The 27,530-nt window shown below is 36.9% G+C and overlaps 1 protein-coding gene and 1 non-coding gene across 2 annotated transcripts; one reads left to right on the top strand and one right to left on the bottom strand.

Moving 5' to 3' along the window:
* Positions 1-12,068: 12,068 nt before the first annotated feature.
* On the bottom strand, positions 12,069-12,172 carry LOC127746212 (small nucleolar RNA R71). Its single transcript, XR_008007832.1, has one exon. It is a non-coding gene; the product is annotated as a small nucleolar RNA R71 (small nucleolar RNA).
* Positions 12,173-26,653: 14,481 nt separating this feature from the next.
* On the top strand, positions 26,654-27,028 carry LOC107478953 (uncharacterized). Its single transcript, XM_016099109.1, has one exon. The coding sequence runs from the start codon at positions 26,654-26,656 to the stop codon at positions 27,026-27,028; it is 375 nt and encodes a 124-aa protein (XP_015954595.1).
* Positions 27,029-27,530: the final 502 nt, after the last annotated feature.

The following is a 27,530-nucleotide window of genomic DNA, read 5'->3' as shown; positions in this document are numbered from 1 at the left end:
ACACAGTAAAAGTAATGGAGAGCCCTGAAGCCATCCAATTAAAGCTATTTCCATTCTCTTTGCAAGATAGAGCCGCACAATGACTCCAAATTCAACCCTTGGACAGCATTATTTCTTGGGAGGATTTATTTAGTATATTTTTAACTAAGTACTTCTCTCTCCCAAAATTTAATCCGGTTGAATAATGATATTAATTCCTTTTCCCAAAAAGAGAGAAAATCGCTCTATAAAGCTTGGGAAGGGTACAATGAGAAGCTTAGAAAATATTCACACTATGCCTTTTCTGAGTGGCTTCAAATCCAAACCTTTTATGATGGGGTCTCTCAAGTCTCAAGAACGATGATTGATAAATTGGCTTGAGGTTCTTTACATAGAAAGACCCCTGAAGAGTCATCGGAATTGATAGAAACAGTGACGACCAATAATTTTATGTATTCATCCAAAAGGCCCACTAAAAAAGGTGTGATGGCATTAGACACGATGGATGCAATTCTAATCCAAAATAGACTACTGACTCAATAACTCTGCTCACTTACAAAATAATTCGGACATAAGCAAGTTTCAGCCACTAGAACTCAAGCATCATGTAACTTGTGTGGAGGAGCACACCCGAGTGAAGAGTGTGAATTGAGCAAGGAAGACCATTTATTCATTGAGCAAGTGAATTTCATGGGGTATTTCTCAAGGCCAGAGAATGATCCATTCTCAAAAACTTATAATCCTGATTGGAGGAATCATCCCAATTTTGATTGGAGAAATCATGGACAAAGGAATTTCAATGTTCTATATATACAATAAGCTAGTCATAAAAATCATCATCTCTTGAGTTTGCTGTTGAAAAACTTTTCTAATTCATTGCTTCCTTCATGCAAGAAACCCAAAGCTTCTTGTAAGAAATAAGAGCAAATTTCAAAAATCAAGAAGCTTCTATTAGAAATCTAAAGGTACAAGTGAGACAAATTACCAACAATTGATAAAGAAGCCTGAAAATTTCTTTTCTAATGATACAATTCCAAATCCTAGGAAGGAATGCAAGGTTATATCTCTAAGAAATGGAAGAGTGATTAACAAGGAGCTTCTCAAGAAGGATAAGCAAAAAACCGAAGAGCCTCCAAAAGAGATAAAGGAGGAGAACCTAGAGGAAGAAAAAACTCCTACACCAATAGAGGCCAAGAAGAAGGCCTATGAACGAAGGATTTCATATCCTCAAAGGCTACAAAAGCAAAATCAAGAGAAGAAAATTTTCAGGTTCTTATATCTGTTCTAAAAGCTACAAATCAACATTTCTTTTGTCAAAATTCTAGACAAATGTTACTCTATGCCAAATTCGTGAAGGAGTTACTATCCAAGAAAAGAACCCTCAAGGAGGATGAGACGGTAATTCTCACCAAAGAGTGTAGTGCCATTATTCAAAATAAAACTACTACAGAAGTTGAATGATCCTCCGACAGTTTTCAAATCCTTTGCACCATTGGGAATGTCACCATTGATAAATCTCTTTGTGACCTAGGAACTAGCATCAATTTGATGCCCATATCTATGATGACAAGGCTACAAATTGAGAAAGTGAAGCCAACAAAAATTTTATTGTAACTAGTCGACCAATCAATAAAATTTTCACATGGGATAGTAAAAAACACATTAGTCAAGGTCGGAAAGTTTATTTTTTTTCGACTTTGTGATCCTCGACATGGATGAAGATGAGGATGATTTTATCATGCTAAGAAGACCATTTTTAGCCACCAGAAGAGAACTTATAGATGTCCAAAAGGATAAGCTAACACTAGGAATGTATGATGAACAAATAGTTTTTAATATTTTTAAAGCCATGCAATAGACTAGTGAATCGAAAAGTTGTATGAGTATTGACCTAATTGACTCCTTAGTCTAAGAGATTATGGACAAAGAAACCCTTGGAAATCCTTTTCAACACATGGATGAGGAGCTGGAGAATGCACATTTAATGGAGGATGGCACTAGAAGGTGCTGTGAAACAATTTGACTCCTAACCTAGCAGAATCATATATCAAGCTAGTGACAATTAAAGAGAGCTTGTTAGGAGATAACCCAACCACGGTCAGTGTTTCTTACTATTTTTTTTATTTAAGCATTCTATTAAAGTATGTTGCATTCCTCTTTTTTTTTTGTTCTTTTGCATTTTTCTTTTTCTTTATCCTTTATTGTTTACGTTGTTTTTCATTTTTTTTAAAAAGGGAAAAAAGTGTGAAGCCCAACGTCTAGCACCATACATGGAACCTAGCGCCCAAACAAGGGAAGCTTTCATAGAGCAATTTTTTTTTGGATGGCGCCCAGCGCCCAGTTCCTAAGCCCGGCTTTGGGTGCTCAATCCCAACGCCTGAGACATAAGCCTGGTGTCTTCGATTGCTCTTTGAAGGTTGAAGTGTAACTTCACAATCTAGCATCCAACACCAAGCAAATTATACCCTAAGTGATTCACTAGTCATGCATCTTTTTTAAAAGGATTTTAATCCTTATTTTTTTAATCCTTATTTTTTGTTACGTTCTCGATCTTTTAACTTAATAAAAAGTGTTTTTTTTTGTCAAAATCATTGCATGTATAGTTACTCGTTATTTTTAACTTTTTTACTGCCACCATAAATTATCTTTCAAAAGTCCATTATCATGCATGCATGATACATTACTTCAGTTACACACCTAGCATACATATCACTCTTCTCAAGCTAGCTCTGTTCATATCATAATTTACCTGCATGAAAGCTTGTATGAACACTTATCTCTGTACACCTTAGTTTCAACTTTCATTTTAAATTTGGCATTTAGTTTCCTTTTTTTTGTACTTATTTCTTCTGCACACATGCATACCATATATATTATCTTGCACTCACATTCATACAATTCATACTCCAATGCATTATAAATTCACATGCATTCTTCATTCTTACCATAACACATATACATTCAAACATCTTATTTTTTTCACTTAACATTCCATTCTTTTTATACGACCAAACTTTAAGTTTGGTGTTGTGGTGGTGCTAAGTATTACTACGATTGTTAATCCAACTCAAAATGTTTTTATTCAAAAAGAGAAAAGAAAAAGAACTGGCTACCTTATCCTTTAAATTTAGAATAATACACCAAATAGGTCCCCAAAAAATTTACCATCAGACAGTTTTGTCTCCTACAAAATTTAACTAAGATTTCGACCTTGAGGTTCTCAGATATCTCCCAGATACGTCCCCAAAACCGTTTGATCCGGTTAAAATGGTGACGTGTCAGGTTAACTGTGACATGTCACCTTTAGAACATTTTGGTCCCCATCCACGCTGGACAAAACGACGTCGTATTGGCTGGTTCCAATACGACGTCGTTTTGTCCAGCGTGGATGGGGACCAAAATGTCCTAAAGGTGACATGTCACAGTTAACCTGACACGTCACCATTTTAACCGGATAAAACGGTTTTGGGGACATATCTGGGGGATATCTGAGAACCTCAGGATCGAAATCTTAATTAAATTTTGTAGGAGACAAAACTGTCTGATAGTAAATTTTTTGGGGACCAATTTAGGATATTATTTTTAAATTTATTAATAATTAAAACCCATCAATATGAGATATGTGGAGCTAACAATATTTATTATTATTGTATGATTCCTTAACCAATATGTAGTTTAAGCAACTGATTTAGTGATGATTTTTTTCCTTAATTTTCAAATAGTGATCAATTTAATAAGAAAAAACTTAGTGCACAAATTAACAAACAATGAATTGGTTGCTGCCAGAAACCAAAAAATATGGTTGGTTGCTATTTAGCGATCAATTTAGTGACCAAAATAATAATCGCAATTTAACATGGATTTATTTGTTGTTAGTTTGGTCGCCTTTAATTTATTTGAAAATTGGGTTATAAGAGATCACTAAATTAGTTGTTATTATAATAATTTTTTATAGTAAAAAAAGAATAAGATGATGATGATATAAAGATAAGTATAAATCTCAGAAAAAAAGCAATTACATGTTAACTATTAAAATATAAACCTCAAAACTAGAATTAAAATTTATTTAAAATATTAGGAAGAAATTTAACGCTAATTTTGATTTTTTTTTTAAAAGAATCGGTTACAATTTTTTTTTAATTTTTTTAAATATTGAATCAAATACAATAAATTTTAAATGTTTAACTTGAGTTGGGTACGCATTTTCTTCTTTTATTTGTTGATCGAGGAATGAGGTGGCATGTATGCAACTTTTACTTTGTAGTAAAGATGAATTCTACTTTTTCTTTGTTTCTTCAATAAAAAGAAAATTGAAATAGCTTTAGTGTATGACCTATCATTTATGATCCTCAGGTAAAGCAACAAGTGGAAGGCTTCAACCAAATGTTACTTTCACTTTGAGGAGGTTATTAATGGGTCGGCGGCTTTTAGCGGCAGCCACCAACTTTGGCTTTTCATAAAAAAAAAAATGTGTATAAATTATGGGTAGAATTATATATAGTCGTTACGGGAAAAAAATGATTACTTCGATAATAACGTGCATAGGATTGATTAATAGTAGTAGTAACTATAATTATTGATAATTTTTTAAAGACGCTAATCTATTTCATTTTTGATTTACATATGATAATTTATTTAGAGATAAGTTATTAAAAAAGATTAATTATTCTCTGTATGTTAATTGAAATTTTTATTAAGTTAATTATAACAACAACAACAAAATCTTATTTCACTAAATGAGATCCACTATATATAGATCAAATGACATTATATTGTATCTTATTATATATCATATTTATATACAATAAAACGGTTGAAATTAATTAATAATGATAAAAGTTTATTGAAAGTAATTTATATTAATTATTAAATTATAATCTAAACATAGATATATGTTATTTCTTTTTGGTGCTAATTATTTTACACTTGCATGGGATCAATTAAAAAACTTAAAATAACATATTTTTATCTCATATATGCATAGTTTTTTTTTATGGTTAATTGAATTCTAAAAACCAAAACTTTAGTGATGATAAATTTCACATATTTTCCTAAACACAATCCTTCCCAAAAGAAAAAATTTTCTTATTAAGCAATAGTAAGACTTATTATTGGGAGATAACAAGCAAATAATCAATCTTAAGCACATAGGCAAAAATTCAAATTTAATTTATTGCAGCATAATCAAGATCAGATAATTGAAATATATATATATAATGGAGGTGGGGGCATTTTGTCTTTTAATTAACAAAATAACATTGCTTGATTATTATTACGTACCATTGGCAAAACAAATTTTGAGTGACAATGCATGTGTTGGCAAGACTTAATTGCATGAACTCAATGAACATGGCTAGCTAATAACATATAATCATTGACTATCTTTAATAACAGGCATTAGTTGATGAAGTGAACTTTGAACTAACATTAGTCTTGTCCTTTTTCTAGAAACTATTAATTAATAAATCATTAGACGAGAGTAGGGGATTAGTTAAGAAGCTTCATTTAATCTATTTAAAACATCTAATTTTTATATTTGGCTAAGTTAGTTTAATTATTAGTTCCACTTAATCATTAGCAAAAGCTTTACTTAACTCTCAAACTACAAACTATGGCTCTTGTTTTTCTTGTGTTCAAACAAACCATCTCATTCAAGATACAACAAAAAATCCTCAACCAATCTTTTATTTTGACATTTGAAGTTTAATTTTATCCAATTTTCTTTGTAGCATACATATGTCATAAATATACCTAACCTTATTATTATATATGTGTATGACCAAAATATGAATTATTATTCTTCTTCCTTGCTATTGAAGTTGCGTCGTGGTTTAAATTAAGTTGAAAACAGAGAAGCAAATAGATATAGAAATTGGGTGAATTGGGACCATTCAATTGTCCAGCAAGTCCTGCAAATATTCATATTCATTCAATTAAATCTCATTCTTCGCTGCAATGGGATCAAAGGAACCAATTATGTAGTGACATTTGAGCTTTGCGTAACGAACTTGGCCTAGGTTTGTGTTGGTAATTAATAGTTGGCTGAAACTCTTGTTGAACTACTATTGTGATGATTGATGACTATAACAACTTTACATGTTTTGAGACAACCAACTTATTGGCCACAAATTAAAGCTTTCTCTTTTTTTTTTCTTCTTAATAAATGATTTTCTTTTTTTGCTAAAGCACTAGTATTTAAGTACTTTTTATTATGAATTTTACTAATTCGATTTAATGTTATAACTGAGATTTTATGAAAGTATCAAAGATCTTTTAATGAGAATAAATTTATCATTATCAATATTTTTGATGATCTGGACATTTATTTCTAGTCAAGGAACTAATTAATAATATACCTACTAATAATTTGAGCAATCTCAATATTTATGTTAGTATCATTTATATATATCGCTCGAGAAGATGGATAATTATTATATATGATAAGCTTTATATATTTATGATGAGTTAGAATTTTGGATTAAGTTAAAAATAATCTTTTTTAATATATTTATCTTAAATATTTGTTATAAATATTTATCCTATGCACGAGCAAGTGCCTAAAAATCCCTTCACATTAGTGTGTGTAGTGTGAACCATATATATAGGACTAATGGCTGTGACACTAAAGTTGTACCAATTTCTTACTCTTATTATATTTAAATTAATCTATATGGTTATTAAATAAATTATTTTTCCTTTTATATTTATGGATAAAGAGAAGGGTTGGAGAAACTTGAAAGAAGCAACAGACAAGTTTGGCCGACCTTTATGTACTTGTCGGAAAGATGATGTGTATGTTTAGTGAGTAGTTATCTGAAATGAATCAGATTCGATCAATTGATGATGAATAAATTATATACAATCATAATCCGAATTCCACAACAAATTGGGGAGGGAAGAATTTCGTTGTCACCATAACAAAACCACTTATCCAAAACTAACTTTGCTGTTGATGATGGTATATTATTATTATTATTATTATTATTATTATTATTATTATTATTATTATTATTATGAAAAGTTATCTAAAATTTAGTTGTTTTTAGGTTTAGACGTGAGGTTTAGACTCCTTTTAAGATAGTATTCAATTTTTATTGATATTGAAATATTGTTGTCCGAGTTCCTCTTGAAGAGATGAGAAGTGGTACTTATAAAGAATTCTAATATTAAATAAATAAGGATTTAAGCAGTTTTTTTAGTAAATTGACTTTTAAATATATTTAAGAGTGTCAGTATATTTATAATGAAATTGATAATCACCTTTTAGAGTAGTTCCACCTTTGATTATGGATAACTGTTCCCTATTATTAGAGAAGTTGTTTAAATCTCCCTTTTAGATTATTAGGAGATATCCTAGGAGTCAGTTATTTATTTAAATAAGTAGGGCTAACTCCATGTCACCATGTTCGACCTCTATAAGGTTGGGTAGGTTTCTATTAATTGAACTTTATTTATTTTGGGCCTGGCTGTATTTTTTGGCCAGGGCACGAACAATGCCCCTACTTAAAATCGAGCTTTGTTAGGTCGGACTCAAGCATTTGTAGGTCAGACTTGGCCTTTTATGAGATGGGTTTATCATATCGGGTACGCTGCCTTTCTAAGGGATTAGGTCGGGTACTCGACGTGTTTTTATGAACATGAAGCATTTCATTTTTTCGTGATCATTTGCACATTTCTTTACGATTACTTTGATAACCGTGCATGTCATAAATCAGGGAGGTGAAGTTACATTTTACCCATTGGGTTTTATAAATACTCATACCCCTTTCTCTTTCTTTTTTTTGTTTGTTTTAAAACGTTTTCATATCATTCTTTCTCTCAAAATCTTTCACCTTCTTCATTGTAATCCCTTCAAGATTTCTTCATCTTGATGTTTTAGATTTTTACTTTCCACTTTTTCTGAAAAGTTTGGAATGTTTGAACATTTGTCATTTCGTAGCTCTCTTAGTTTTGTATTTCTTTAAGGTTAGTCTTTTGCCTTTTGAACTTTTTTTTATGTATTTTTGTGTTTTACTAGATGATATACTTTTAGTACTATCATTTTGATATAAATAATGAAGATTTCTAGTTGATATTCTTTTGGGATTGTTTGGCGTTCCTCGTTGTTTTTCTTTTCTTGAGAATTTTACTCTTTTGATGTGCAATTGAATATGGAATTTTGCTTTATGGTTCCCCAAAATAGTGCCATTTCTTCTTCTGGAAATGGTGTCATTTCAAAGTGTAGTGGTGTTGTTCGAGTGCTATGTTTATAAGAGGTTTTGAGAATTTTAAAGATCTTTTTCTGGTTGAAAATGACCCGACCTCTTGTGACTTTATCTGAATGTTTTTGTTGTTTTTCCTGCTTGTCGATTTGTAGTGATGATTTTCTTTTTGGTGTATTATAGGTATAGCTTTATGTCTCAATCAGTACTTCTCAACATGTCGTCTAAAGTTCCGTCCAACTTAGATTAGGTAGATATTACCGTTCTTTCAGCTGTTCCTGTAATTAATAATGAGTATGCCGAGACTTTTGTAAACAACATAGCATATGTAGATATCAAGAGGATGAGAATAAATATGAGATTATAGTTGTTGATCCCAAAGAGAGAATCTATTTTCTTCGACTTAACAAGTCAAAACCTCATTTCCTCTACATGTAAGGGTGCTCTTTCACTAGGTTAGGAGTGAGCTTCCCTTTTACCGATTTTGAATATGAAATTTTTGGTCTTTGTAAAGTTGTCCTTTCTCAACTCTATCCTAATTCTTGGGATTTTTAAAAAATTTATCAACTGATATGTCGAGAGCTCGACTTGATTTTGTCTTCCAAGGTCTTCTTCTACATCGTCCAACTTATCAAACCCTTTACTTCCAAAAAACAGGGGTTGGTTCTCCTTCCGGATTGTTCAGAAAAGGAAAGTCTTCTCTATTTTTAATGATTCTTTTCGTAATTTCAAAAATTATTTTTTCAAAGTTTGATTTGTTAGGGATGTTCAACCTATTTTCTTAAATGAAATAGATGAACCCCTCTTTAGCTTGTATTAGGAAGAACACCCTACTATTATAAAATATAATCTTGATGACCTAGATGAAATAGAGGAGTGTATGATTGTCTTATTCCAAGAGTGTTGGGGCCGAACTCCTAACTTTGATACCAAAAAATTTCTAATAGAAAAGCTGAGCTACGTTTGGACCAAGCTAGGTGGTGTTCTTTATATATCTTGTAGATGTCTTTGTTGGTGTTTAGCCTTTGTTACTTAACGTTGATTAATTTGATTTTGCAGATGAGATGACTGGTGGGTCGAACGCTCTGAAAACTCTCTGCCAAGCCAAGAAAAACGCTGTTGTTGCCCGAGTTATCTAGTTGAAGGAGGTTGATAAACCCATATTTATGATGAATTTTGGATTGAAATGTGTGGATTTTATCAACTTATCTTGCATTTATTCATTGAAAATGCATAGTTTTTGTGAATTTTTCCTAGTTGTGCTTAATGGTAAAAATTATGCTTTTAATACTTGAAAATTGATAAATTTAATTAATTGTTATCTCATTTGATGTCTTAATGTGTTTGTTTAAATGATTGAATATTTACAAGGCAAGAATGGCTTGAAAAAATTGAGAAAAAGCATGTAAAAGTGAAGAATTTATGAAGAAACAAATATTGGAGATTTTCATAGTTGTGCGTACGGATGGGTCATGCGTACAGATCATTCACAATTCATGCATATGCATGGTAGATGCGTACGTATGACACCAATCTCGTGCCTCACCTAAAATGGCATGTGACTCGCAATTTCTGGCCGAATTTTAGTCCAATCCAACTCATTTCTGAAGCATTTAACCCCAAACTAGAATAGGAAGTAGAGTAGTAGTTTAGGAATATGTTTTAGGTCAATTCTAGAGAGAGAAGTTCTAACTTCTCTCTAGAATTTAGGATTTTTAGTTTAGTTTCTTCTTAGATTTAGGCTTTAATTCTTATTTTAGTGTAGTTTATTTTTACAATTTATTGTTCTAGTATTTTAATTCATTTAGTTTCTCTTGTTAATTTCTCTATTTTGCTACTTTTAGTTATTGATCACTTATTGAATTTTAATTTTCTTTAATGCAATTTGATATTTTTATGTTTATTGATGCTCTTTTTAGTTGTTATTATATCTTGCTTTCATGTGGTAGTTATAGATTTTATAATTCTTGCAAATTGCCATATTTTATTTTTATGTGGTAGTTATAGATTTTATAGTTCTTGTAAATTGCCATATTTTATTTTTATGCATTCAAGTATTTGTTAAAATGTCTTCCTTAGTTTTAGAGTAGATTTTTATATTCTTGGCTTGGAATTGAGAACTTATGTGACTTTGAGTCATTGATGTCCAATATTGATTGGTAATTTAGTGTTGTTAGTTGGTTTTGTTTCCACTGACACTAGTCTTTCACTAAGTCTATCTAGTGAGTTGGCTAGGACTTGTGGATTAAGATCAATTATGCCTATTTGACTTTTTCCCGATGTTTGGGGATGACGAAGTGGGATTAACTCTTCTTAATTACCATGTTTATGGTCAAAGACTTGGATAGGAAAACGTGACTCTCAATCCTTGTCAATATGTCTTTTAGCGTTCGAAAATTTCTTTGTTTGCTTTTCACTTTCCTGTCATTTAATTTCTCGTCTTTTGCTATTAATACCCTTTCTTCTCATAACCAATGATACGCACACCTCACTGCAATTCCTATGAGAGACGACCCAAGATTTAAAACTCCAAATTATTTGATTTGAATTGTTACACTCTTCTAAACTCTGTTTGGGTCATTTGTTGGTTTGAAACTATACTATCAATAAGATTCTTATTGAGAAATTCTGAACCGACGCTTGGCCCGCGTCAGAGGACAAGAAGTCGGACGACCTCTCTTTCTCTTCCAAGTCAAACTCAGGCCCTTCTTCAATAGTTGAGATCCTTCCTAATCCCAATCCCAATCCCTCTCCCCTTACCCCTCCTGCTGGCTCTGGCCTTCAAACTATTCCCCTTGTGCCTTCTTTTCTTGAATCGAAACCCAAAAAATGTAAAGCATCTGAATTCGGAAGTGTATATGAGCCGGGCTTTGATGATGTAGCCTTTTGTGAGAAATTGATGAGCGAATAATTTATACGCTTTTTGGCATTGTTTTTAGATAGTTTTTAGTGTAATCTAGCTACTTTTAGGGATGTTTTCATTAGTTTTTATGCTAAATTCACATTTCTGGACTTTACTATGATTTTGTGTGTTTTTCTGTGATTTCATATAATTTTTGGCTGAAATTGAGGGACCTGAGCAAAACTTTGATAAGGAGGCTGACAAAGGATTGCTAATGCTGTTGGAATCTGACCTCTCTGCACTCGAAATGAATTTTATGGAGCTAGAGAACTCCAAATGGTGCGCTCTTAACGGCGTTGGAAAGTAGACATCTAGAGCTTTCTAGCAATATATAATAGTCCATACTTTATTCGTGATTAGATGACATAAACTGGCGCTCAACGCCAGTTCCATGCTATATTCTAGAGTCAAACGCCAGAAACACGTCACGAACCAGAGTTGAACGCCAAAAATACGTTACAACTTGGCGTTCAACTCCAAAAGAAGCCTCAGCTCGTGTAAAGTTCAAGCTCAGCCCAAGCACACACCAATTGGGCCCCGGAAGTGGATTTCTGCACTTAGACTTATTTCTGTAAACCCTAGTAGCTAGTTTAGTATAAATAGAACTTTTAACTATTGTACTAGGAGTCTAGTCTTTTGACCATTCGGTCTTTTGATTACGTTTGGGGGGTTGGCCATTCGACCATGCCTGAACCTTCATCACTTATGTATTTTCAACGGTGGAGTTTCTACACACCATAGATTAAGAGTGTGGAGCTCTGCTGTACCTCAAGTTTTAATGCAATTACTACTATTTTCTATTTAATTCAGCTATTCCTGTTCTAAGATATTCGTTACACTTCAACATGATGAATGTGATGATCCCTTTTGCTGTAAGAGACAGAGCTAGAGCATGGTTGGACTCTCAACCTAAAGATAGCCTGGACTCCTGTAATAAGCTAGTCACGGCCTTCTTGGCTAAATTCTTTCCTCCTCAAAAGCTGAGCAAGCTTAGAGTGGATGTTCAGACCTTCAAACAAAAAGATGGTGAATTCCTCTATGAAGCTTGGGAAAGATACAAGCAGATGACCAAAAGATGTCCTTCTGACATGTTTTCAGAATGGACCATGATAGATATATTCTATTATGGTCTATCTGAGTTCTCTAAGATGTCATTGGACCATTCTGTAGGTGGATCCATTCACCTAAAAAAAATGCCTGCAGAGGCTCAAGAACTTATTGACATGGTTGCAAATAACCAGTTCATGTACACTTCTGAGAGGAATTTCATGAATAATGGGACGCCTCAAAGGAAGGGAGTTCTTGAAATTGATGCTCTGAATGCCATATTGGCTCAGAACAAAATGTTTACTCAGCAAGTTAACATGATTTCTCAAAGTCTGAATGGATGGCAAAATGCATCCAACAGTACTAAAGAGGCATCTTCTGAAGAAGAAGCTTATGATCCTAAGAACCTTGCAATGGCAGAGGTAAATTACATGGGTGAACCTTATGGAAACACCTATAATTCATCATGGAGAAATCATCCAAATTTCTCATGGAATGATCAACAAAAGCCTCAACAAGGCTTTAATAATGGTGGAAGAAACAGGTTTAGCAATAGCAAGCCTTTTCCATCATCTTCTTAGCAATAGATAGAGAATTCTGAGCAGAGTACCTCTAACTTAGCAAATTTAGTCTCTGATCTGTCTAAGGCCACTTTAAGTTTCATGAGTGAAACAAGGTCCTCCATCTGAAATCTGGAGGCACAAGTGGGCCAGCTGAGTAAGAAAATCACTGAAACTCCTCCTAGTACTCTCCCAAGCAATACTGAAGAGAATCCAAAAAGAGAGTGCAAGGCCATTGATATAATCAACATGGCCGAACCTAGAGAGGAAGGAGAGGATGCGAATCCCAATGAGGAATACCTCATGGGACGTCTCTCAAGCAAGAAGGAGTTCCCTATTGAGGACCCAAGGGAATCTGAGGCTCATATAGAGACCATAGAGATCCCATTAAACCTCCTTCTGCCATTCATGAGCTCTGAAGACTATTCTTTCTCTGAAGAGGATGAAGATGTAACTGGAGAGCAAGTTGCTCAATATCTAGGAGCTATCATGAAGCTGAATGCCAAGCTATTTGGTAATGAGACTTGGGAAGGTGAACCTCCCTTGCTCATCAGTGAACTAGATACATGGGTTCAGCAAACCTTACCTCAAAAGAGACAAGATCCTGGTAAATTCTTAATACCCTGTACCATAGGCACCATGACCTTTGAAAAGGCTCTGTGTGACCTGGGGTCAAGCATAAATCTTATGCCACTCTCTGTAATGGAGAAGCTGGGGATCATTGAGGTATAGCCTGCCATATTTTCATTGCAAATGGCAGACAAGTCAGTAAGACAAGCTTATGGATTGGTAGAGGACATGTTGGTAAAGGTTGAAGGCCTTTATGTCCCTGCTGATTTCATAATCTTAGACACTAGGAAGGAAGAGGATGAATGCATCATCCTTGGAAGACCTTTCTCAGCCACAGCAGGAGCTGTAATAGATGTTAACAAAGGAGAATTAGTCCTTCAATTGAATGGGGACTACCTTGTGTTTAAGACCCAAGGGTGTTCTTCTGTAACAATGGAGAGGAAGCATGAAAAGCTTCTCTCAGTACAGAGTCAAACAAAGCCCCCACAATCAAACTCTAAGTTTGGTAATGAGAGGCCACAGCCAAACTCTAAGTTTGGTGTTGAATCCCCACATCCAAACTCTAAGTTTGGTGTTGGGAGTCTACAACATTGACCTGATCACCTGTGAGGCTCCATGAGAGCCCACTGTCAAGCTATTGACATTAAAGAAGCGCTTATAGGGAGGCAACCCAATTTTTATTTATCTAATTTTATTTTTATTTTTATTATTCTTTTATGTTTTATTAGGTTCATGATCATGTGGAGTCACGAAAAAAATACTAAAATTAAAAACAGAATAAAAAACAGCAGAAGAAAAATCACACCTTGGAGAAAGGACTTACTAGCGTTCAAACGCCAGTAAGGAGCATCTGGCTGGCGTTCAATGCTAAAACAGAGCATGGATCTGGCGTTGAATGCCAGAAACAAGCAGCATCCAAACGTTTGAACGCCAGGAATATACCCTGAGGAGAGCTGGCGCTGAACGCCAGAAACAAGCATGGAATTGGCGTTCAACACCAGAAACATGCTGCAGTTGGGCGTTGAACGCCCAACATAAGCATCACTTCGGCGTTTAAACGCTAGAATTGTATGCAAAGGCATTTTACATGCCTAAATGGTGCAGGGATGTAAATCCTTGACACCTCAGGATCTGTGGACCCCACAGGATCATCTCAGGATCTGTGGACCCCATAGGATCCCCACCTACCTCAACTCACCATCTCTCCTCTTCTTCACATTCATCCTCTCTTTCTCATAAACACTCTTCTCCAAAAACCCTTCACCAATCACCTCAATCTCTCTTCCCAATTACCCACCTTCACCACTCACATCCATCCACCCTTCCCCATAAACCCCACCTACCTTCAAAATTCAAAATCACTTTCCCACCCAACCCACCCAATATGGCCGAACCTTAACCCCTCTCCCTCCACTATAAATACCCCTCCATTCTTCTTCATTTTCACACAACACATCCCTTTTTTCTCCACCTTGTCCGAAACACCACCTTCTCTCCTTCTCCTCCATATCTTCTTTTTCTTCATCTATTATTTCTTCTCTTGCTTGAGGGCAAGCAATATTTTAAGTTTGGTGTGATAAAAGCATAGCTTTTTATTTTTCCATAACCATTAATGGCACCTAAGGCTGGAGAAACCTCTAGAAAAGGGAAAAGAAAGACAAAAGCTTCCACCTCCGAGTCATAGGAGATGGAGAGATTTATCTCCAAAGCCCATCAAGACCACTTCTATGATGTTGTGGCTAAGAAGAAGGTGATCCCTGAGGTCCCTTTCAAGCTCAAGAAAAACGAGTTTCTGGAGATCCGACATGAGATCCAAAGAAGAAGTTGGGAAGTTCTGACCAACCCCATTCAACAAGTCAGAATCTTGATGGTTCAAGAGTTCTATGCCAATGCATGGATCACTAGGAACCATGATTAAAGTTTGAACCCGAATCCAAAGAACTATCTTACAATGGTTCGGGGGAAATACTTAGATTTTAGTCCGGAAAATGTGAGGTTGACATTCAACTTGCCCATGATGCAAGGAGATGCACACCCTTACACAAGAAGGGTCAACTTTGATCAAAGGTTGGACCAAGTCCTTATGGACATATGTGTTGAAGGAGCTCAATGGAAAAGAGACTCCAAAGGCAAGCCGGTTCAATTAAGAAGACTGGACCTCAAGCTTGTGGCAAGAGGATGGTTGGAGTTTATCCAACGCTCCCTCATCCCCACTACAACCGATCTGAAGTTACTGTGGATCGGGCCATCATGATTCATAGCATCATGATTGGAGAGGAAGTAGAAGTTTATGAAGTCATCTCCCTTGAATTTTACAAAATAGCCGAAAAGCCCTCTACCTTGGCAAGGCTATCTTTTCCTCATCTTATTTGCCATCTATGTTACTCAGCTGGAGTCATCATAGAAGGAGACATCCCCATTGAGGAGGACAAGCCCATCACTAAGAAAAGGATGGAGTAAACAAGAGAGCCCACTCATGGAACCCAAGAGACGCATGAGGAAGCTCATCACCAAGAAATCCCGGAGATGCCTCAAGGGATGCACTTTCCTCCCAACAACTATTGGGAACAACTCAACACTTCTCTAGAAGACTTGAGTTACAATATAGATCAATTAAGAGTGGAACATCAAGAGCACTCCATCATTCTCTATGAAATTAGAGAAGATCAAAGAGCAATGAAGGAGGAGAAACAAAGGCAAGGAAGAGACATAGAAGAGCTCAAGGACATCATTGGTTCTTCAAGAAGAAAGTGCCACCATCACTAAGGTGGACTCATTCCTTGTTCTTATTTTTTTTTGTTTTTCGGTTTTTATGCTTTATGTGTGTTTATGTTGTGTCTCTACTTCATTATCATTAATATGTTGTAACTATGTCTTAAGGCTATGAATAATTCCATAAATCCTTCACCTCTCTTAATTGAAAAATGTTTCTAATTCAAAAGAACAAGAAGTACATAAATTTCAAAATTATCCTTGAATTTAGTTTACTTATATTGATGTGGTGACAATACTTTTTGTTTTTTGAATGAATGCTTGAACAGTGCATAATTTTGATCTTGTTGTTTATGAATGTTAAAATTATTGGCTCTTGAAAGAATGATGAACAAAGAGAAATGCTATTGATAATCTGAAAAATCATGAAATTGATTCTTGAAGCAAGAAAAAGCAGTGAAAAAGCAAAAGCTTGTGAAAAACAAAATTTAGAAAGAAAAAGAAAGCAGAAAAAGCCAATAGCCCTTAAGACCAAAAGGCAAGGGTAAAAAGGATCTAAGGCTTTAAGCATCAATGGATAGGAGGGCCCAAGGAAATAAAATCCAGGCCTAAGCGGCTAAATCAAGCTGTCCCTAACCATGTGCTTGTGGCATGTAGGTCCAAGTGAAAAGCTTGAGACTGGGTGGTTAAAGTCGTGATCCAAAGCAAAAAGAGTGTGCTTAAGAACTCTGGACACCTCTAACTAGGGACTTTAGCAAAGCTAAGTCACAATCTGAAAAGGTTCACCCAACTATGTGTCTGTGGCATTTATGTATCTGGTGGTAATATTGGAAAACAAAGTGCTTAGGGCCACGACCAAGACTCATAAAAGTAGCTGTGTTCAAGAATCAACAAACTTAACTAGGAGAATCAATAACACTATCTGAAATTCTAAGTTCCTATAGATGCCAATCATTCTAAACTTCAAAGGAGAAAGTGAGATGCCAAAACTATTCAGAAGCAAAAAGCTACAAGTCCCGCTCATCTAATTAGAATTAATATTCATTGATATCTTGGAATTTATAGTATATTCTTTTCTTTTTATCCTAATTGATTTTCAGTTGCATGGGGACAAGCAACAATTTAAGTTTGGTGTTGTGATGAGCGGATAATTTATACGCCTTTTGGCATTATTTTTAGATAATTTTAAGTGTAATCTAGCTACTTTTAGGGATGTTTTCATTAGTTTTTATGTTAAATTCACATTTCTGGACTTTACTATGATTTTCTGTGTTTTTCTGTGATTTCAGGTAATTTCTGGCTGAAATTGAGGGACCTGAGCAAAACTCTGATAAGGAGGCTGACAAAGGACTACTGATGTTGTTGGAATCTGACCTCCCTGCACTCGAAATGGATTTTCTGGAGCTATAGAACTCCAAATGGTGCGCTCTCAACGGCGTTGGAACATAGACATCCAGAGCATTCCAGAAATATATAATACTCTATACTTTATTCGTGATTAGACGACATAAACTGGTGCTCAACGCTAGTTCCATGCTACATTCTGGAGTCAAATGCCAGAAACACGTCACGAACCAGAGTTGAACGCCAAAAACACATTACAACTTGGCGTTCAACTCCAAAAGAAGCCTCAACTCGTGTAAAGTTCAAGCTCAGCCAAAGCATACACCAAGTGGGCCCCGGAAGTTGATTTCTGCACTTAGACTTATTTCTGTAAACTCTAGTAGCTAGTTTAGTATAAATAGAACTTTTAACTATTGTTCTAGGAGTCTAGTCTTTTGACCATTCGGTCTTTTGATTACGTTTGGGGAGCTGGCCATTCGGCCATGCCTGAACCTTCATCACTTATGTATTTTCAACGGTGGAGTTTCTACACACCATAGATTAAGGGTGTGGAGCTCTATTGTACCTCAAGTTTTAATGCAATTACTACTATTTTCTATTCAATTCAGCTATTCCTGTTCTAAGATATTCATTGTACTTCAACACGATGAATGTGATGATCCGTGACACTCATCATCATTCTCACCTATGAACGCATGACTGACAACCACTTCCGTTCTACTTTAGACCAGGCGCATATCTCTTGGATTCCTTAATCAGAATCTTCGTGGTATAAGCTAGATTGATGGCGGTATTCATAAGAATCTGGAAAGTCTAAACCTTGTCTGTGGTATTCCAAATAGGATTCAGGGATTGAATGACTGTGATGAGCTTCAAACTCGCATTTGTTGGGCGTGATGACAAATGCAAAAGAATCAAGGGATTCTATTCTAACATGATCGAGAACCGACAGATGATTAGCCGTGCCGTGACAGAGCATTTAGACCTGTTTCACTGAGAGGATGGGATGTAGCCATTGACAACGGTGATGCCCTACATACAGCTTGCCATGGAAAGGAATAAGAAGGATTGAAGGAAGGCAGTAGGAAAGCAGAGATCCAACAGGGACAAGCATCTCCATACACTTATTTGAAATTTCCACCATTGAATTATATAAGTAACTCTATCTTTATTTTCTGCTTTATTTATTATTCGAAAACTCCATAACATTTACTATCCGCCTAACTGAGATTTACAAGATGACCATAGCTTGCTTCATACCAACAATCTCCGTGGGATCGACCCTTACTCACGTAAGGTATTACTTGGACGACCCAGTGCACTTGCTGGTTAGTTGTGCGGAGTTGTGACTAAGTGTGATTCACGTTTGAGAGCGCTACCAAGTTTTTGGCGCCATTGTTGATGATCACAATTTCATGCACCAGAAATACATCTTGCCATGCAGTTTTATTAGTATGGATGATGTTTCTATAGAAGAACCATCTTTAAGTATTGGCCCGGGGTGTGTTATGCTCTGCTGAGGAAGTTAGAGAAGACCTCTCTTGGTGCCACTCAGCGAATTTTGACTGACCTACAGGCTGAGGTGACATCTTTACAGGAGTCTATGCAGGAGTGAAAGAAAGAGAAGAAGGTGTTTATTTCTGACCTTGCTAAAGCTCGGGAGAGGGTGAAGGAATCTGAAGTCGCCTGTGTTATGACAGAGGATTTGAGGAAGAAAGCTGAGAAAAGTTACACCTGAGTTTAGAAAACTAGACTTGATGGACAAGGTGGCCATGTCGAGGGAAAAATATGCGAATTTAGAGGAGTCTGTTGCCCAGGGAATGTACGAAATGGCCAAGAATTTAAAGCTCAATTCTGAGTTATTGCTATCAGGGTGGACCTTTCCCTTATTAATCCCGAGATGGTCGTGATTGATGGGAAGATCGTTCTCCCTCCCATTGACGAGGAATACATTCCAGTGGAAAATCTCAAGACCTCAAATGTTTGTGTTGAGGGAACTTCCGAAAGCTTCCCAACTCAGATGGATAAAGATCTCTCCTCTCCAACCCGGCCCCTTCCGACCTCTTTGGCTCAACATGAAGAAGCTTCCAATATGGCCTCTGGTGAATAGAATCCTCCTCTTTAATTTACTTTGTAATATTTGATGACCCGACTTGTGAGTCTTGTAAACAATTTATGTTTTGTAATAGTTTAGTTTTTTGAACACTTCTTTTGATGGATTATGCCCTCTTGTGGGATTTCCTTATTTGAATCGTAGTGGCTTTTGCTAAGTTCTTTTTTACCTTTAATTCATGTGAATTTTTACAATATCAAAGACCTTTATGAGTTTCTCTTCTGGTAATTCTTTTTCCATTCTAAGGATTTACAACCTACCTTTTAAGGTTGATCTTTTTGTTAAGCTATTTTTGTGATTCATTTTAGGGCTACCCCTTTTACCGACTTATGATGAGTGATTTTCCGAGTTATGGCCACAATTTGCGTATATAATTTCTTTACACTAACTTGAACCTCGTCGCTTCATATTGCCGACCATCTAGGTCAGGCAATGATTTTTGTGATTTTTCACGTTTAAATTAGTGTGTCACAGAACAAATAATGGAATAAAAATGAATTATCATTAAATGAGAATGTAATACTTTACAAGGACTTTTGTTGCTAAGAGTTTTGGATATCTAACTCTTAGTCTTCGTTGTGATGCCTCGTTAAAACCCCTTTCAGGAAAATTCCTTTTGGGAAAACTATAAAGTAAAACAAAAGAGTACATTAGGGAACAAGGTTCGCTTTCTGGCTGTAGTATCTCTTCATATTACATGCATGTCACGAGCTAGGGAGCTTGTAGTAACCTTTTCCCAAGACTTCTATGATCTTGAAAGGTCTTTTCCAATTTGTAGCCAATTTTCCTTTCTTATCAAAATGAGACACCTATGGCAAAGTTTCTTTGAATGACTTTCTTATTGTATCTTGTGGTCATTCTTTATTTCAATGATTCCTCCCTTATCTGACCTTGGTACCGGACTTCTGGAAGGAGATCGAGTTCTTCCATTTGAGCTTGGATGTTTCTCACTTCATTGTAGAATTTCACCCTTGGGCTTCCTTCATTGACTTCTAAGGAATCATGGCTTCTATGACATAAGCAAATTGGAATAGAGATTCTCCTATTGTTGAATGGGAAGTTGTTCGATATGCCCAAGTGGGGGAGTTCTTCGACCCATGCTCCTTTTGCCTCTTGTAATGTTTTCTTGAGCCTGCCAATATGACTTTATTCGTAGCTTCTGCTTGTCCATCGGTTTGAGGGTATTCTACCAATGTGAATTGGTGTTTAATCTTGAGACTTTCCACCAAGATTTTAAAAGTTGATCAAGTGATGATGTTCTTGTAGAGAAATTTTTTACTTCTTTGAGATGTGATGGTTGCCAGAGGTTTTTCCTCAATCCACTTAGTGAAATAATCAATCCCAATTATGAGATATTTTACTTGCTCGAGTGCCTAAGGAAATGGTCTAAGCAAGTCTAGACTTTATTTTGCAAAAGGACATGGTGAGGTGACACTGATGAGCTTTTCTGATGGTGTCACATGGAAATTAGCAATATTTGGTAAGGTGGGCACTTTTTGACGAAGTCGACTGCCTCTCTTTGTAAAGTCGGCCAAAGAAGTCAGCTCGTATCACCTTCTTAGTTAGTGATCGTGCTCCTAAGTGGTTTCCGTAGTATCACTATGGACTTCTTATAAGACTTCCTCAGTCTTGGAGGTCAGGACACACTTTTGTAAAAAGGTAGTACTCCTCTTCTATAGAGAGCATCGTGGACCAGAGTATAGTTCTGGGCTTCCCTTATGAGCTTCCTTACTTACCTTTCTTCTTTAGGGATGATATCGAATTTGAGATATTCGATTATAGGGGTCATCCAACCGAAGTTTAGATTGAAAATTTTTAATGCATCTGACTTGTCGACTTCCTTAGCCACTGATAATGTGTGGAGAGTTTCTTTGATCGGGATTTTGTTGTTGCTCCCGGGCTTAGTAATATCCAATTTGGAGAGGCCATCGGCTCAGCAATTAAGTTTTCGAACTATGTGTGACTTCTATTTTCTGAAATTGTCCGAGTTGCTCTAATGTCTTCTCCAAGTATCTCTTTATGTTGGGATCTTTGGCTTGGTAATCCCCATTTATTTGAGAGGTTATCACTTGGGAGTCGCTAAACATGATGACCTTTAATAGTGTGGGCTTGGAAGTAAGGTCAGAGCCTTTTGGAAGCCAAGACGAGGCGGTAGGCAAATTTTTCTATCCTTTGATATTTTAGTTTTGCCCCTTGTAGCGATTTCCTTGTGAAGTAAGTATGCTGTTGTCCTTCTTTATCTTCTCGGACAAAGGTTGTCATTATGGCTTTGTCTGCAATAGCTAAATACAACCCAAGCTCCTCTCCTACTTCAGGCCGGGTCAGAATTGGTGGTTGACTCAAGTATTTTTTGAAGTCTTGGAAGGCTTGCTCAGATTCTTAGACGATTGAAATTGGTGTTTCTTAAGGATTGTGAACAAAGGCAGGGGTTTCAAAGTTAACCTGGCCAAAAATCTAGACAAAGCTGCCAATTTGCGGTTTAATTGTTGGACTTCTTTTAAGCAAATCGGCCTCTTCATCTCCAAGATGGCTTTGCATTTTTTTGGGGTTGACTTCGATGCCTCTTTGAGTGAGCATGAATCCCAGGAACTTGTCGGCTTCTACTGTGAAGGTGTACTTTGTAGGATCTAATCTCATCTCATGCTGCCTTATTGTGTTGAATACTTCTGTGAGGTTGGACAACAGGCTATTTTCCTCCTTGGTTTTTACAAGCATATCGTCGACATAGACTTCCATTAGTTTTTCAAGGTGAGAGGAGAATATTTTGTTCATTAACCTCTGGTAAGTGTCTCAATCATTTTTTAATCCAAATGACATTACCACATAATAATAATTAACTCTTGAAGTGATGAAAAAAGGTTTTCTCTCGATCCGTCTTGTACATCGGGTTTTGGTTGTCCCGAATAAGCGTCCAAAAAGAACAAATATCTGTATTTCGAAGTCGATTCCACCAAAGCATCAATGCTATGAAGAAGGTATGGATCTTTAGGACAAACCTTATTAAAGTCGGTATAGTCGATACACATTTTCCATTTTCCATTTTGTTTCTTCACAAGCACTATATTTGCCAACCATAAGCGGTATTTTACTTCCCTTATAAACCTGGCATCTAACAAAGCTTAAGCCTATTTTTCAATGACTTGTGCTCTTTCGAGGTCGAGCTTTCATCATTTTTGTTATATAGGTCGTGAGCCAGGATAGATGGCGAGCTGATGATTCATCAGGTCGGGATGTATCCCAGGCATATTAGAGGCCTTCCATGCAAAGAGATCAGAGTTATTTTGTAAGAGTTTGACAAGATCTGCCTTCAATTTGTCATCCAAACTATTGGTCTTTGATTTGTAGTTCTTCTATTTTTCCATCGGGCTATGGTTTAACTCTTGTTGTGTTCAGACACCTCCGAGTTCAATATTATTGACCTCTTTTTCTTTTGTACAACCGCGTAGGTCCAAACTTTCATTATAACACCTCCTTGCCAATTTCTACTCTCCTCTTACAGTGACTATTCTATCCGAAGTCAGAAATTTCATGCAGAAATGAGAAGTAAAAGCGACTATGGCAAGTCGGTTCAATGTCATCCGACCTATCAAAATATTATAAGCTGAGGCTACATAAACTATAATGTAGTCTATACTCAAAGTTTCAGATTTCATTCCTTTACCGAAAGTGGTGTGCAATAGAATGAAACCAAGATGTCAGATGGGTGTGTCTCCTCGCCCGAAAAGAGTGCCGGGATATGCTCTTATCTCCTTTTATTCCAAACCCAGCTTGTGAAAGACAGGCTTAAACAAGATCTCAGTGATTTGCATTAGCAAATATCATTGTGATTAAAACAGGATCATCATGCTCCGGTGTTATCCCTTGTGCATCTTCCTTTGTAAAAGAAATAGTAGGCAGGTCGGGGACTTCGTCCTCTTCTCCAACTTGATAGGCTTCTTTCAAATGTCTTTTGTGGAAAGACTTGGTTACTCCACCACCCACAAATCCTCCAACTATCATGTGGATGTGTCTACCAGGAGTTCGTGTTAGCCAATCAACTTCTTCTCTTTTTTTTTCCATTGATTATCAGATTTTTCCACCAGGTACCTTTCTAACTGACCTTTTCTGGTAATTTTTTCTATTACATTTTTCAAGTTGTAATCATCGTTAGTCGAATGCCTATATATCTTATGATATTCATAATGTTCCATCTGACTTCCACCTTTCTTGTTTTTGATGGGATGAGGAGGTAGAAGTTTTTCAGTATGGTAGATCTTCCTGTAGATGTGGACAAGAGAAATTCGTAGGGGAATATAGTTATTGTACCTTCGAGGCTTGTCTGAGCTGTACTCATCCTTTTTTTTTGCTTTTTCCTCTTTGTCCTTAGCTTGATAAGGATGATTTTGTCTGGGAGCAAGTTCTCTTAGTTAGGCATTTTTCTCCATGTTGATGTAATTTTTTGCTCACTCTTGTACCTCGTTCAGAGAGGTCGGATGCCTCTTTGATATAAGTTGGGAAAAGGTTCATCCTCTGAGGCCATTGACTAGCCCGATTATTACTGCCTCTGTGAGCAGGTTTTGGACTTCTAAGCAATCTTTGTTGAATATTTTTATATAAGCTTGGAGGGTTTCTCTGACCTCTTGCTTAACTCCCAAGAAGCTCGGGGAAAGCTTCACTTTATCTTTTTGGATAAAGAATTGAATGAGAAACTTTTTGCGAGGACGTCGAAGTAGGTCACAGACCTGGGTAACAAACTATCAAACTATTTCATTGGTGCCTTTGTCAACGTTGTCAGAAAAGCTTTGCAACGAGTTGCATCTGAAGCATTAACCAAGTACGTCCGACTTTTGAAATTACTCAGGTGGTGTCTCGGGTCAGTCGTTCCATCATAGAGGTTCATGTTAGGACTTTTGAAATTTCTAAGAACTTTGGCCCGTATGATCTCCTCAACGATTGGATCCTCCCCTCCAAAAGGGGTTCTTCCCAATTTGCTCGTTTATTCCGACCTTGCAGTTCGGCTTCTAACTTCAAAAGCTTTGCCTCTAGTTTTCTTCGTCGTCGTACCTCTCTTCTTAGATATCTCTTTGCTTCCCTTTGCCGTTCTATTTTCTATTAGGGCTATTCCAGTCGTCCTTGGTGTATGTGCACTAATCCCATGAGTTTTATTGGATGCGGATGCTCCTCATTTTCTGGTGGATGTATCTCTGAATTGATTCTTTTGGGTGAAGGTTTTCTGATATTCCTTCCTTACTAGACACGATCATTGTTGTGAGGTTTCGGTTCTGATTCGGATGTTGTACGTCCATCTTCAAACTAATCATCCACCATGGTTTGGTGTAGACATTCAGGTCCCCGACAATGGCACCAATGTTCCAAATGTTACTTGAAACTAGGTTACATTTGGGCCTGAACGTGAGGTCTAGACTCCTTTTGAGGTAGCGTCCGACTTCTGCTGGTATCGAGGTGTGCCGTCCGAGTTCCTCTTGAGGAGGTGGGGGTGGTACATGCAAAGGACTCCGATGCTTAAGTTAGCAAGGGTTTAAGAAGATTTTTTTAGTAGATTGGTTTCTGAATATACATGAGGGTGTCAGTATATTTATAGTAGAATTGATAACCACCTTTTAGAATAGTTCCATCTTTGATGATGGATAAGTATTCCCTATTATTAGGGAAGTTGTTGAGATCTCCCTTCTAGATTCTTAGGCGATATCTTAGGAGTCTGTTACTTATTTAGATAAGTAAGGCTAGCTCTATGTTGCCGTGTCCGAGCTCTATGAGGTGGGATAGGTTTTTATATTTGGCCTTTACTTATTTGGGTCTGGCCATATTTTTTTGAGCTAGGATATTATTATTATTATTATTATTATTATTATTATTATTATTGTTGTTGTTGTTGTTGTTGTTGTTGTTATTGTTGTTGTTGTTGTCACTGGTTCCACATACTAACCTTTTGTCACAAATTATTAGTGATATATTTTCTTATATTACTAAGCACCTTCACCATACTATAATAGTCATTATCATCTTTTACATGGATGGAAAAATATGATTTCAAAGATCAAGTTGGGAGTTGAGTAGCTCTAGTTTTCGTTACAAATAAATCCGTTTATGCCTTTTAGGTCGGGATGACTTACGAACAATCAGTCAAGTTTGATTTCCCGATCTCCAACAATCAGGCGGAATATAAAGCCTTGATAGGGGGTTTGTTCCTAGCCAAAGAGGTCGGAGCTTCGCAAGTCGAGGTCAACAGTGACTCCCAAATCATTACCTCTGAAGTCAACGAGACCTATCAAGTCAGGGATTCCCTACTCTAGAAGTACTTGGAGAAGGTGAAAATGTTGTGTTGAGACTTTGAAGAGGTAATGATTCAACATGTACCCAGAGAAAGAAATGCAAGAGCTGGTCTCCTGTCGAAGCTGGCGAGCACAAAGCCAGGCACGGGAAACCCATCCCTGATTCAGGGATTGGTAAAAGAGCCATCGGTAGCCCTCTATGTGACACAAGTGATGAGCCCTCCCTCCTAGATCGATGCAATCCTCCACTTCTTGGAGAACGGCGAACTCCCAGACGATGAGAAAGAAGCCGGAGCAGTGAAATGAGAGGCGGCTAAGCATGCAACGATATAAGGCCAACTGTACAAGCGAGAGCTTAATCAACCCCTATTGAAGTGTCTGTGTCCCGACCAGATGGACAACATCCTGAGCGAAGTCCATGAAGGATGTTGTGGCCATCATATTGGGGGAAAGGGATTTGCCAGGAAGCTTGTCAGAGTCAGATATTATTGGCCTTCCATGATGTCGAACACACAGGATTTCATAAGAAAGAGCAGGAAGTGCCACGAGAATGCCAAATTCCAGAACTCCGCCGTGATGGAGTTAAGTTCAATGCTAGCATCCCGGCCTTTTGCTCAGTGGGGAGTCAACCTCATGGGCCCATTCCCAGTGGGTCCTGGTCAGGTTAAGTACCTAATCATGGCCATTGACTCCTATACCAAGTGGGTTGAGGCAGAACCATTGGCCAGTATATCGTCGGCGAACTGTCGAAAGTTCATGTGAAGACAAGTGGTCTCCAGGTTTGGAATCACTGAGGTTGTCATTTCGGACAACCGGATAGAGATCGCGGATACGAGGTTTGGCGAGTTCCTGTTAGGATTGGGGATCAAGCAGAAATTCTCATCGGTCGAGTACCCGCAGAGTAATGGCCAAGTAAAAGCTGCAAACAAGGTCATCCTCCACGGCCTGAAGAAATGACTAGACTAGAAAAGAGCTCCTGGGCAGACGAGCTGGCCTTGGTCCTATGGTCGTATAGGACCACGCCGCAATCTTTTACAGGAGAAACGCCGTTTTGGCTTACCTATGGGGTCGACGCGGTAATCTCAGTGGAAATCAGGGAACCAAGCCCGAGGCTGCTCCTCGGGGGCGTTGAAGAAGCGGTGGAGAAAGATCTGATTGATGAAACCTGGGAGATGGCCCATCTGACAGAAACTGCGTTAAAGCAAATGGTAGCTTTAAGGTACAACGCCAAGGTGCTAAAAAGGAGTTTTGAGCCAGACGACCTGGTGCTATGGAGAAACGACATCGAACTACCGGCCCTTGGGGAAGGCAAGTTAGTGGCCAACTGAGAAGGCCCATACAGAGCAAGAGAGGCGCTCGGGAAGGGGGCATTCAAGTTGGAACGCTTGAATGGAAGTGAGATACCAAGGACATGGAACACAGCGAAATTAAAAAGATTCTACTCTTGAAAGGCGACCTAGCGACTTAACGGGTTTTCCTATTCTCGTTCACTATGTTACCTTGTTATTACACTGTGTTACCTTGTTAACTCGTTCCATTATATATACTGTGAACTTTCGCATTGTGTCATTTCACTGATTTTAAGCGCTATAAGTTCATTCTTTATTTATTTTTCTCTCCCATGGCTAACCGAGACTGATCACCCCAGGAGCCTCAATCAGCACAAAAGATGCCACAGGAAAAAATATATGGCCCACTGGCTAAATAATAAATCTAGAAATTAGAAAGCTTCAAATATTTTTCAAAGGTAACTGATTGGCCAATGAATAATATAAAGCAAGTCAATAGATTACAAAACAAGGGCATCAGATCGGCCCGAAAAGTCAAAGT

Source organism: Arachis duranensis, chromosome 3 (genome assembly GCF_000817695.3).
Source record: "Arachis duranensis cultivar V14167 chromosome 3, aradu.V14167.gnm2.J7QH, whole genome shotgun sequence".
Classification (NCBI taxonomy): Eukaryota; Viridiplantae; Streptophyta; class Magnoliopsida; order Fabales; family Fabaceae; genus Arachis; species Arachis duranensis.
This window is presented reverse-complemented; position numbering and strand designations above follow the sequence as displayed.

Bases quoted from the DNA above. Each gene is read 5' to 3' on its own strand.
- LOC107478953 (XM_016099109.1), top strand. From the start codon at position 26,654: ATGACTAGACTAGAAAAGAGCTCCTGGGCAGACGAGCTGGCCTTGGTC.